This window comes from Synchytrium microbalum (genome assembly GCF_006535985.1).
Source record: "Synchytrium microbalum strain JEL517 chromosome Unknown SmJEL517_scf0068, whole genome shotgun sequence".
Classification (NCBI taxonomy): Eukaryota; Fungi; Chytridiomycota; class Chytridiomycetes; order Synchytriales; family Synchytriaceae; genus Synchytrium; species Synchytrium microbalum.
In genome coordinates, this window is record NW_022158417.1 from 1 (window position 1) to 12,905 (window position 12,905).

Below are 12,905 nucleotides of genomic sequence, written 5' to 3' on the forward strand. Positions count from 1 at the left end.
TGTCGATCGGGTTAGTTCTGGTGGGTTGGTGGATGAACCTGTAACTGATGGTAGTGAGGATGATCGATGTACTAAATGTGGTGGAACGTCGTTTGGGCTCTCGAGGGGTAGACCGAGGTGCCTGAATTGTGGGTCTTTGTATTAAGTGTATCAAAATTGCATATAAGCGTCTCCATATACCGAACTTTGGAAGCGAGATGATGTGTTTGTTCAATCTTTATATATTCTTAAACAGTCTTCCCAACATACTTTTTTACACACATACTAGTTTTTTGGATACAGTTACAAGGGTATCTTCTTCTTTCCGTTATTTACGTTTTTAAATCCCTTACATACACACAAATAACACAACACACGCTGTGCAACCCACACACAAAAACCCAATATGACATCACCAAATATAACACTAAATATCACACCTTAGCCAATCCCCTCCCTCCACTTCAACAAAAAGAATGTCCCTTACAAATTGCTTCTTTTGCTATATAAATACATTGTTAACATGACTGTCTCTACTCGCTTTGCCTAGTAGACATGCGAGTGGGAGAAGCCGATGAGGTGGAAGCTACCAGAATAGCTAGATGGTCTTGTTCTGTCGTGGTTGCTTGTGCCTCGCTGCTAGATACTACTACTGAATCCTTGTCTGAATCTGTTTGTGCATTGTTTGTGTCTTCATCGGTAGCTTTACCAGCCTCGATAGTTTCAGAGTCAGTACTACCGGTACTGGCAGCTTCATCCTTCTGCTTCTCAGCCATTTGTTTTGCATGATAGGTGTCTGTCAAGATGCCAAAAAAGGGTTAGCAAGGACGATCGAAAAAAGTGTCAGCAAAGACACACAAGTCAACTTACTTAGATGGTATCGAATGCCACTCCCATTCTTATACGTCTTGAAGCATCCTTCAAAGTGACATGAGAAGTCTCCCTTGTCTCGGACAGATGAGTCGTATATATGTGGAGCGAAATCCCGAGGAAAGAGTGGATTGGGTCCTTTGGGTGCATCAACTATAGATTCTGCGATAACTAGAGGTTCATGTTCTGGGATGGGAGATGCACGAGATACAATCGAGTCGGGTATCATTATGGACATTGGTAAAGACTCGATTTTAGGTGGGGATGGTAGCGGTGTTCCCTTACGAAAGGGATGTACAGTCGACATGTGGAACTAGTAGTAAACCAGTAATTAGTACATCAATCATTCGTTGAATGGATGATCTCTCTGTTTTGTTTTGCACTGTCTAAACTGAATACAAAGTCAAACTTTCGATCGAAAATTTGTCCTCACCTTCAATCCGTTGGCATGCTTGTACTTTTTGGGACAGCCTGGAGTCAGACATTTATATAAACTATATCCAGGAATGATTTCAATCTTCTTGGAAGTCTTTAGTTGCACCTTTTGAGGCAATTGACGCACTACAGTTCCAGGCAAGACTTTTTCCAATGCCAGGTCAGACAGCGGGATATCATCCAGATCATCCTCTTCGACAGACCCAACCACTATTCCTATTATGACCTCATCGTCCATTTCATCGTCATGTTCTAGACGACGAAGCCTTCCATATCTGGTTAATAGCATTGTAGTGTTATCATCTACATCCATGGATTCATCAATAGATTCCAGATCAGACATGTTTTCATCATCGGATGGAGCATCCTCTTCAGATGATGAGGAGCCGGATGATGCCGACATGTTGGCCAATTCAGTTGAGGGTGGTGATGGGATGCTGACGAGGTCGATTTCATTAGAGTTATAAATACGGTTCTTGTCGCGATCGACGACAGCAATACCATCCAGATGAGCATTCCTCATGTTTACAAAGCGTTCATGTACATATTTGCGTTGTTTGATGGCACCCTGCGGTTCCTTGAGTTTGGATGGGAGGTGTCGCATATTACGAGTTACTCGGCTAGACTGCTTTTGCATATATGGAAAGACAGACGGGCTGTCTCGTGACCGCTGCCTCTTGATTCCATTATTGGATGTATTCAATGATGGCAGTGATGATGACGTAGCGACCGTCATCCTTCGTTTTGGACCGAGTTGCCAGGAGGATGAAAACACAGTACTAGCAGTGGCAAACGATTGGTTGTATTGATTCTGATGATTCCGTGGTGCGCTATATATATCGGACAGTGAGACGGCGACTGGATCTATAACGTCGAGCGACATTACGGGAGCACCCAAAGTATCGGCCGAGAAGGGAGCTAGCAAGGCTAGTGCAGGAGCTATTACAGGCGAGTATGTAGGCGAGTGATATGGCGTTGGAGAGGCAGAAGCACTTGTGGATGTGCTGTTACTAGCCGATACACTAGCGGGGAGGACGCCAAAGGTGGTGGAGTGGTCGTCTCTCGATACGGAAGCCGAGTCCATATCGTCGTTATCCTCGTCCAATACTTCCTCTGGCGATCCATGGCAGGCCTCATGATGTTGCAATAGCTCATGCAAATCCGACCAAACCATGCCACAACATTCAAAGTTTTTGCAATAATCATCATCGTGGGGCAGCTTGATGGGTTGCTGCGGCGAGGAGAGGGACTGCTGCAATGGAGATTCCATGGGTGGGGATGGGAGCTCCTTTATCTATAATCAGTTGTATGTTGATGTGAGTCTATTTTTCGTAAACAAGAGTGTTGCACGGTCCACACACGATAAAGAAGTAGTTCTTGATGCGGACAGTTGCAGGCTGCGATGAAACTCACTTCCTCGGCGTTGATGATGAATGTATCGATGGAGAATTGCGCTAATCCAGTCACTCTAGTGCCGTTCTCAATATGAAGAGGTTGTAGTATTTTGTGTTGGGAACTGTTGAGCCTGAAGGAAAAAGGAAATTTAAAAATGTGGACTGGCGACACACTCCCAACAACAGACAAATTTGAACCTACAACTCGTCACTGCCGGGGGTTGGCGATGACTCGGGATGAGAGTAAACTAAATATTTTGTTCGAGTGCTAGGAATACAAACCAGTTACGTGATTTCATCAATGTGGCTCACGTCAAGCACTCTCGTGTCACTCGCAAGTCGAATTATATACGCATAAATCAAATTGTGAGCAGCCGCTCATTAGAACTATTGCTTTAAGATCGACATGCCAAAACCCTTGTGACTACCAAATGCAAACTTCTCCCGCAGCCCAAGTCCGCAAGTTTAAACAAAAGACCTGCTGGGCGATAGATACCTTCAAGATCTAGGGCCATGAACGATTCACCACCGCCAAAGAAGTCGAGTCACTTGTTAGAGGAGGGCGCATGTCTTGCTCTGGTCGTGGCACTACTATGTAGTTTTGGAATGAAACCACACGAAAACCATGTCAAAACGTAAGTTGGCCTGTTGCTTCGATGATGGATGTATTTTACTTGCATACACCCGAAACTGCTGGTTGAATCGAGCCAGACCCCATCCTCGTGATGGATCATCCGTCGCAGCATCGAATCCAAACATACAACCACTGTCACCTTGTTGTTTGTGGAACCGCGTTGCAACCACTGGAATCCAACCTCGGATTCTATAATAATCATCCGATGACAATATGCTAAAACACTCTCGATCGATGACAATTTGCTAAAACACAATCGATCTTCATAGGTTAAACTTTTTAAACACTTCGCTACTGGAACGTGTAGTGTGTAGTCTGATTTTTATTGACTTTGTCCTGAATCAAGCCGAGTGGATCATCGTGCTCTATCACCCTGAAGCTATCGATTACCATGTGTATCCCAGATGTAAGGCAGGACGGCGTTTGAATATTGAAGACATCGCCGCCATACCCATTGGATGGCAAAGTAGTGTTTGAAACACACAAAAAAGCAATAATTGTTCTAGGAAAGATTCCAAGTCTCACCCGGCACCACTTTCTTAGACCCAATCTATATCACCTCTGTTTTGATCCGGACATTTTTCATGATTGAGATCTTCATGAGGGTGGTCGGCCAGCGAGTTTTTCACTACTTTACAGATATATACCAAATCTTTGATCTATTCCTCGTCTTTTTCTGTTTTGTATTGAAACCAGGTGAGTTTGCGACATCCGATACAAATCCCATACAAACAATTGTTCAACCACTGATCCCAACTTCTTCACAAACAGCATTGCCTGCTGTAACAAGTCTGGCCGTATCTCCAAATCTAATTCTTTTGCGATTCTGGAGACTTGGACGATTGATTCGATATGCTCAAATGAAACAGGATCTGAAGGCAAGCCACTACATTGCTATGCAATCAACATTCAATCCAGCCTAACCGGAATTGCATACCAGGATCTCGACAGTGGATGGACTGATCATAACGGTTATGCCGACCACCACGATGTTTACCCCGCACAACCCCAAATGGCTCAACCTGCAATGATGCAGCAACCATCCATGATGAACGGTAAACCGGATATGATGCAGCCTAATATGGTACAACCCAATATGGTCCAGCAGCAGCCAATAATGAATGGCAAACCGAATATGATGCAGCCTAATATCGTGCAAGCCAACATGGTCCAGCAACGAGATACACCAAACTTTGCATACATGAATGGGTATACAGATCAGCAGCAGCAGCAACCTCAGCAGTACATGAACGGGTATACGGATCAGCAGCAGCAGCAGCCGCAGTTCTACGACGCTCCACCAGCGTTTGGAGATTTCTCTGCGCCTGTATTGGACTCGTTTCCGACACAGGGATCGAGACGATCTGTGCCTCTAGTTCGGTCTGGAGCACCAAAACCTAACGGCTTGAGTTATCATTAATCTATATCATTCGCACAATTCCATTTGTAGTATTTCAAACCTCATGCAAATTTTAAAATAAAATGTAACAGCAATTTTTGAACTGGAACAGCTGGTAGTGTGGAGTGCCTGGCAAAAGACGTTGATTTTCCAGAGATATGAATACTCTATCGTATGAGAACGACCGTGAGACCAGTGACTAGTGGCTGGACGATTAGAATTAGCACAATAAAAGCTTCTTGCATAGTCAGTCATGAACCATAGACTTCTTCAAATGGAACGTATATTTGGTCGCTCTTTACACTTCTAATACCGAATTTGAGTCTCAGTTTGCAGCAACTTCATGCAAATATGTTGCCAAGAGTTTGATGCCTTCGATATAATTGCTCTTATCAAGCTTCTCGTTGATTGAGTGTGCTATGTATGATCAACTTTAGCGAGTATCTTTGAAACTGGGATACACGAAAACCACATACCGCCATCATCACTTCGACCCATGGGCAACAACAAAACATTCTTGCCCAATACTTCTTGGAAAGTCAAGGTAATAGGTATCGACCCGCCCTGGTGGATGATTATTGAGAAAATGGGCGATGAGAGTTCCAAAGAGACCTCTATACCTCTCTAGTATAGTCCGGAACAACACCATAGACTTTTTCAGTAGCTCGAGCAGCTGCTTCATAGTTCCAATGATTGATGTCAGCAACCCAACTCTTTCCAGCATGTCCACATGATAGCTTCATGGTGTTCTTTGTCTTGAGCTTGGCAAACTCTAAATCCAAGTATTTCTTGACTAGAGCAGTGATTTCTTCAGGAAGTTGGTTTGGCACAGTTCTGTTCGGATGTATTCACAATGAGAACTTTCATGGTTCAACGGAAGAGTGAGCTGAATGGCTCACCGAATGCTGAATTTTCCAATAACCTTAGCCGGAATTACAGTCTTAGCTCCTGCTGCGTAGAACGCTCCTTCCACACCATGAAGGGACAGCGACGGGAATCGCCTAATAAGCGGCAAAAATCATTCGCTGCAACATGCAAATGATCCAATGTAATCTAGTCAAAACACCATACCATCGGTGCATCAAAGCAGCCTCTTCGTTGTCGTGAATCAGAGTGTTGGCGCCAACTGCAGCGTGCAAATCATCCAATGTAAAATCTAGTACTTTATACAATTCCTTCTCTGATTGAGTCACTGGTGCAACAGAATCCATTATCCCAGGAATCAAGATCGTTCCATCAGGAGTCACGAGCTTGGACATGAGTGCAAACAAGTCGGTCATGGGCTCGTGAACTAAGCTCAATATTGAGTGATATTTGAATGAACTAATGAGGAAATCAGACTAAACTAGCAACTGAACTCACCAGTCCCCCCAAACACGCCACTGTGAAGATCTTTCGCCGGCCCACTGATCTCCAGTTCAAAATACGACACGCCGCGAAGGCCGTACGTCAAACAAGGCTTCGTCGTTGACAACCTGGAGAAGAAGTCAACATTTTCCCAAATATCAATAGAATGCATTCACACACAAATACAAACCAATAGTTATCCGATATCGTACAGGCGTCGACTCCAGCGAAGTAGCCCTTTCCTTCTTGGATGACTAACTCGTCGAGGCCTTCACTTCCAGATTCTACAGGTATAAACAGTTTCAGAATACGAGCAGTTTCAGTAAACGAGCAGCATCCTCAAGACTTTCTTTCATTACTCAAGAATTTGTTTTATTACCTTCCATGCCTTCAAAGCACATCTTGAGATTGACGGGAAAGTCGATACCTGTGACAACAATCATGTCAATTGCTACTGTTAAAGCAACAGCAACACAACCATTCATTTCATACCCAATTTTTGATGTGCCTCAATGATGTGAAGCCTATGTTTATAGAATTGATAAAATCTACAGCATCATCTTTCGAAAATCATGAAATCACAAACCATGAAATGACCGGGCCTTTATCGTCAGTAGATCCACGACCAAACAAACGTCCTTTATCATCCTCAAATAGCGTCCATGGATCTGTATCCCAACCATCAGATTTGAGAGCAGGTTGGACATCGTAGTGGCCATATACTAATATGGTCTTCTTTGCTTTGTCTGTTCCATAAGTTCCAAGCAGGATAGGAGGTAAATCTATTTCGACACCTGGTCACGACGATATCTGGTTAGTCCATTTTAACACCTGATATCTGGTACTTCAAGGTCCGTACCTGCCAGGGTTTGCTTGCCGAGAGCACGCTTCTCACAGTTGATTCCGAGCCTCTTCATTTCAGTAAATAGCCACTAAAGAGGGTGTCAACGTAACGAGACGTTAGAATATTTGAGGGGCGTTGTAACGTAACAAGATTTCAGAATGGACTCCGAGATTTGCGTGACCAAATGTGAAGAAAATGAGCTCCTTTACCTCGCCCATTTCAAATACGCGTGGTCTGTAAGAAGAATCGTTAAGCTTGATGTCACGAAACGTTGTTGAAACGAGACCCATTACCGGTAGGAAGCATCGCCTGATACACTGGCAATAGCTACGACTTCAGCTAATTTCTTAATGTAGGATTTTTCATTGGAATCGATGTATTTGGACAACTTGTCATAAACAGAGCCCTACCGATTTGTTTGAAACAGAATCAGCATCGGTTTGTTAAATATTCAATATTCAGCAAAAGTATATACCGTCATTTGCAGCAATGCAAGTTCCAATGCGAGCTTTGAGTCAGTTTAATAGTGAGTGAAATGTCTGGCTGGATGCTGATGAAAGCACAGCAAGGTATCTAGTCGAGTTGAACACCCGCCTTTCGGACTATTCCGTATATTCAGCCCATTATATTAACGCTTAACGACGTTAAAACACGTGGACATCTCCTACAAATTGCCCGATCATTGGTACATTCGATACTTCCAAACCTCCAAAACAACTGCAACGATGATTGCCAACGAAGAACCTGATATAGATCTGACGCCGCATGTATCAACTGATGCCGGTAATTTCTTCCAATCCGATAGGGACATTGCCAAACAGGAAGCTCGAGATCTGAAAAAGAGTATTCATGCCAACTCTGGATTGCCCATCAGCATCCCGTCCAAAGTACTGGATTTGCAGTTTGCCGGTACTGGATCAGATGCAGATCTATCTGCAAACAAGCTTTATGCTTATGTCGCCGAGAGTGGTCATGTCGCAAGAAAGTACAATCTCATGGTATGTATTTCGCATTTGATCAATCTGGACTCTGCTAGGGTTGGCTCACAAAGCACTCGGCCTGTAGACTGGCAAATGGTCTAAAGCATTCAAGGGACATACCGGACCTGTAACTACTGTAGCTATTGCTCTCAATGCGGCTGGACAAGAAGAAGTGGTTGTGACAGGCTCATGGGACAAGGGCATCCGCAAATGGAATGCTCTGGTCTGGAATTATATTCAAACACGATATGTAATTGTTAGTCTCATATAGTTTCCTTCTCTAGACGGGAGAATGCCTACTGAAAATGACTGCACACACAGACTTTGTGAAAAAGGTCGTAATACACAAGAACCTCCTCTTTTCTGCGTCAGTAGACACCACCATCAGAATATGGGATTTGCAAACAGGTCGCCTAATCCGTACATTAAAAGAACATACACGTGGAGTGGAAGATATACTGCTGTTTGAAGACGGCAAGAGATTAGCTTCCGCTTCTTCGGATGGCAGCATAAAGATTTGGGATGTGCAGTCTGGTCAAGTATTAGTTACTCTGACTGGCCACTTGACTAGTGTCTATCGTCTCGGCATGAATGAAGAGGGAGATCAACTGTGGTCTGGTAGGTGCCATTGTCATGTCATGTCCTGCTATACCTCACGTTTGGAATTGACGCTATTCTCAATAGCTTCGGCGGACAAGACCCTCAAACGATGGGATCTCAATACTGGTCTGGAAGACACGAGTTTAGAGCATCCTGACTTTGTGAAGGCAGTTGCTGTTTCTGATCGTTACGTCTTTACTGGATGTCGCGATGAGATTGTTCGTGTATGGGATGCAGCAGTGAGTATATGATTATCAATTCCACACGTTCAAGACACCTTATACTAATTGCAAGGTATTAAAAACAGACTGATCAGGTTGTCCGAACAATGGACGCACACTCTGATGAAGTATCAGCTGTAGCCTTACGAGGTTCTGTATTATGGAGTGGATCTATTGATGCCACGATTAGACGGTGGGACGTCAGTGGTGAGTGAGATATACCCATACAAGTTCGTATATTCTCAGAGTTCTGATACTCAAAATGTAGATCTCATTGGCGGTACTGCTGATCTATCCCTGTTTGATGGAACTATGCAAATAGATGAGGTTCCTGGCCCTGGAGAAGGATCAGACTCGACTGTTCCTGCATCTGGTGGTGATAGTGGGTTAACAGCCGAGGAAGAAGCTGAATTAGCAGAACTAATGGATTAATCGAACCTGCTATATAAATTGTATATATAAATCATACAAATGAGCCATCAAATATATGAACTTACTGGAGCTAAGTGCCACGTCCGCTTACAAACTCATTTGGTTTTTTCGGCGTTCTGTTATCCGCACATCCACCAAATTAAGGTATCAAGTTCAGAGGAGCTTTTGAGACCGATGGAAGGAGAAGCCCCTGTTGCTAAAGCTGTAATAGCATGTGGTAAGCACGCTGAATCTGCACTCTACCATGTTGTGTGGTGGTTTAATTGCAAAACAAGAAGCCAAATAGTCGCAAAGTCATGAAAATTGGTCAAGTTTGTTATGACGGACGGTATAACTGGCATATTGGGGTCGTTTGATACTTGGAAGAATCAAATCTCGCCGAAGTTTAGCACGATTGCACCCAAAGTTGAAACCATAAACATGTCAACATTTCAGAGATCACTGACCATTTCGAAACTCACTGCATTAGAACGTTGTCGAGCCAAAAAGAGAAAATGCTGTGGTACGAAGCCCACGTGCTCAAATTGTCAGAGGGTAAGTAGAAATCATGCCACAGATCAGAAGAGAAACTAACCTCCCTTTCGGTCATATAGGCCATTTCCAGGAATGTTGCAAGCGCATGTGTGTATCCAGAAGCACCTAGAAAGCGAGGGTGAGTGCTGCTTTGATATCTTTCTCGTGTGTGAACGCTGCTTGAACAACTTTCTTTGCAAAACAGACCAAAGAAGGGATATCGAGAAGATATCAATCGTAAACTCAGCGCCTTGGAAGCCTTGATCAAACCTCTACAAACTGGAGAACTGCAAGGGAAAGAATTAAATGAAGTCCTTGAAGCTTTAAAAGCTACAGCAGGACGAAACACCACTGCTTCATATGAAGACGACGATGAAGACCAAGCTCCACCACAGAAACGACAACGAAGACCAGAATCAAGCGGTGGTCCTTTACGATCAAATCAGCAAGTCATGTATGATGATGAAGAGGGGGAAGATGCTGAACCACAGATGGTGTCTGCCGCGAACGTCTTGGAGATGATGCTACTTGATAGTCCAGGATCGCCTGGTAATAGTGGTAATATGATGACACGACAATCTTCTGCGTCTTCATGGGTCAATCAATCTAGTGAGTAGTAAACTCCCTTTTTGTGATGACCTGTCGATTTTCTCAAAAGCAAATCTTCGTCTAGACGTATTGGAATCCATGTTTGCCCCACCTAGTGCACCTATATTTACCAACCTATCATCAATTCGTATCGACGAGCAGACCTATGCAAGTTTAGGATTGTCGCAGGACTTTTTCAACATGGTCAACGCTCCCACACCAACGACATATCCAAGCATACGTGAAATCTCTGGAGGGAATGGAGGACAGCTTTCTCCTTTAGAGCTTCACCTTGTCCAAGTATACTTTACTTACGCCCATGGCGTGCTTCCACTCTTTCACGAAAAGGAGTTCTTCAGTGAGCTAGCTCCAATCAACAAGCATCCTTCTTACCTGTTGAATGTGATTTATGCTGTAAGTCTCGTTGTAGGACGCCCTTTTGGTGCTGTCTCCTTAACACTCTTTTGCACTAGATGGGCGCCTTGTATTCGCGACACCCAGCACTGTACTCTGAGTATCAATCACCGACAAGAGCTTCTGAAATATTCTATGGTCGAGCAGTAGAAGCTATTGATCCTGAACGTGGGGGTCCAAAAGAAGGTGCATCACTCATTCAGACTCAGTTGCTATTGGGTGTATTTGACTACGGTGCTCTACAAAGTGCTCGAGCCTTCATGTGGACTGGTACGAATAATCGCACTCACGAATAACTGTTCTACGACAAACTGAAAAGTTCCCAATAGGAATGGCATTCCGTATCGCCATCAAGTGTAATATGATGCACGCAGACGATTGGCGTGTGGCATCTTCAGATCTCTATCATTTCTCTGCATGGAAGAAAGAAACGGCCAGTATTGATGCTGAAACTCGGCGACGTATATTCATTTCGTGTATGAAAATTGATGCGTTTGCGAGTATGATTTCAGGCGGATTGCCATTTTCCATAGACGAGGTGAGACGACGAAGGATCAGCTTCCAGAACCACTCGCCCTTCCTTTTTTGGTGCTTATGTGCTGATCCATGTCTAACGAGTGTGTTTGATTTCAGACCGAGTGTCGTCCCTTGTTGGCAGCTTCAGACGAAAGGGAACGTCGAGAAACGCTTCATGGCGTCCCAGGAATAGCCGACGATGAACCATGGAGGAGTTTCTTGGCAGGTCGACCCATGAACACCGTGTTTGATGCAAAACCGCCACTGTCGTCTCTCACAGAAGATCCAAACGGCGTTGGCCATCTTATCTCATCACCATCATACTCAATCCATATGTGGGAATTGTCAGTGATCAGTCGGCAAGTGGGGCGCTACGTGCGTCAATTGAGTCATCATAGTCCAATAGATAACAGAAACCTGTCACCATCCATGAGTACCGTGATGAGCTTGCTTCCACCAACGCCAGACGGCGTCACTCTGTATAATGCCATGCTTCGTTGGAGGGCTACGTTACCCCCTGAATACAGAGTATGGGATAGTCTAGAATTCTTTACTGGAGACACCGAAATACCATTACCACATCCTAGCTCATCCCCAGCCTGGACTCGAAACGCATCGCTGATATTCAACGAATTCTTCTTCTTGGCTACTCTATCCATGCTACATCAACCCACCATTACAAACACTAGCCGAATCTATCCCGTCCAATACGGAAAAGATTCGGCGTATTTATCATCGGCAGGAGTACTCATAGCATGCCATAAGATTCTTGTATATGTTATTAGGTCCGTGCACGCAGTTGAAGGAATCATGATGCCGTTCTCACCAGACGACTCGATCACAGCCCGAGACATTCCAATATCAGCACTTTATCCGCCACCACCATCCCAATGCGCTGACAACCCTATTATGTCATTCACCGTGTATTCAATCTGTGCTATAAACCTAGCATATGTTTCATCAAATCCAATCTATAGAGGCAAGCAAATGGAGTTTGTCAATGACATTAAGACTGTGATTATCCCCTACTTGGAAAACCTGTCACGAGTAAGTCAAGTTTTCTTCTTCGGCAAGTTTATATTGAAGTTTGGTGAATCTAAAGACGTGACCCTGCGTCTCATAGATCTGGCCCGTCTCGGCAACATACTCGGCTAGATTGAAGAAACTCCTCGAAACACTCACTACAACAACTGGTAGTGGAACCGTCACAAATTACGCTGCACCTGATCTATGTCCCAGCAGAGACGTAGCACAGCAACCGGATTCGACTTATGATATGTCATCCTCTTCCGGTAGCAGTACTACTGAGACTCCAGGCTCTCACAGATCAACTTCCCCAATGCACTCGCCAATGAACTCTGGTGTAGCAAATATGAATATAGGAGGTGATGCAGTAAATCAAGGTTACTCGAATCTGCCCAGTCCATATTCCTTCTTGAACAACTCTCCAGCACCGCAATAAGAAACATGAAAACAACCCACATAAAACCAATCTTTGTCTTTGCTAAAATAGTTTATTGTAGTCGAAACCAAAATCCAGAGCACACGAAACAAATATAGATTTGATAATGTTTCTGAATTGCTTTCGGGGTTTTACTTGGCACGTGTTGATTTTCTGGATCCTGCTGCTGATTCCTTGGTTGCCTTTCCGGCCTTTGTCGTCTTTGTCTCCTTCTTTTCCTTTTTAGCAGGAGAAACCGGTGCTTCCATTTCCTCGTCAACATCCTCATCATCAGATG

At 44.1% G+C, this 12,905-nt stretch overlaps 3 protein-coding genes across 3 annotated transcripts; 2 read left to right on the top strand and 1 right to left on the bottom strand.

Annotated features, from left to right (window-relative positions):
- Nucleotides 1–5,036: 5,036 nt before the first annotated feature.
- On the bottom strand, nt 5,037–7,383 carry SmJEL517_g05947 (uncharacterized protein; the record flags this gene model as incomplete). The annotated part of the gene is made up of 14 exons (XM_031171873.1): nt 5,037–5,128; nt 5,188–5,275; nt 5,332–5,545; nt 5,611–5,712; nt 5,783–6,002; nt 6,074–6,186; nt 6,249–6,342; nt 6,438–6,485; nt 6,551–6,582; nt 6,645–6,852; nt 6,918–6,990; nt 7,112–7,136; nt 7,196–7,308; nt 7,378–7,383. 14 exons carry the CDS (start codon nt 7,381–7,383, stop codon nt 5,037–5,039), a joined length of 1,428 nt encoding a protein of 475 aa, XP_031022142.1.
- Nucleotides 7,384–7,627: 244 nt separating this feature from the next.
- SmJEL517_g05948 (uncharacterized protein) lies at nt 7,628–9,135 on the top strand (the record flags this gene model as incomplete). The annotated part of the gene is made up of 6 exons (XM_031171874.1): nt 7,628–7,900; nt 7,968–8,105; nt 8,167–8,500; nt 8,567–8,721; nt 8,790–8,910; nt 8,972–9,135. The coding sequence occupies 6 exons, from the start codon at nt 7,628–7,630 to the stop codon at nt 9,133–9,135; spliced, it is 1,185 nt and encodes a 394-aa protein (XP_031022141.1).
- Nucleotides 9,136–9,309: 174 nt separating this feature from the next.
- Nucleotides 9,310–12,628, top strand: SmJEL517_g05949 (uncharacterized protein; the record flags this gene model as incomplete). Its single annotated transcript, XM_031171875.1, has 9 exons — nt 9,310–9,352; nt 9,605–9,669; nt 9,729–9,787; nt 9,854–10,257; nt 10,322–10,650; nt 10,710–10,920; nt 10,980–11,188; nt 11,284–12,213; nt 12,290–12,628. The coding sequence occupies 9 exons, from the start codon at nt 9,310–9,312 to the stop codon at nt 12,626–12,628; spliced, it is 2,589 nt and encodes an 862-aa protein (XP_031022140.1).
- Nucleotides 12,629–12,905: the final 277 nt, after the last annotated feature.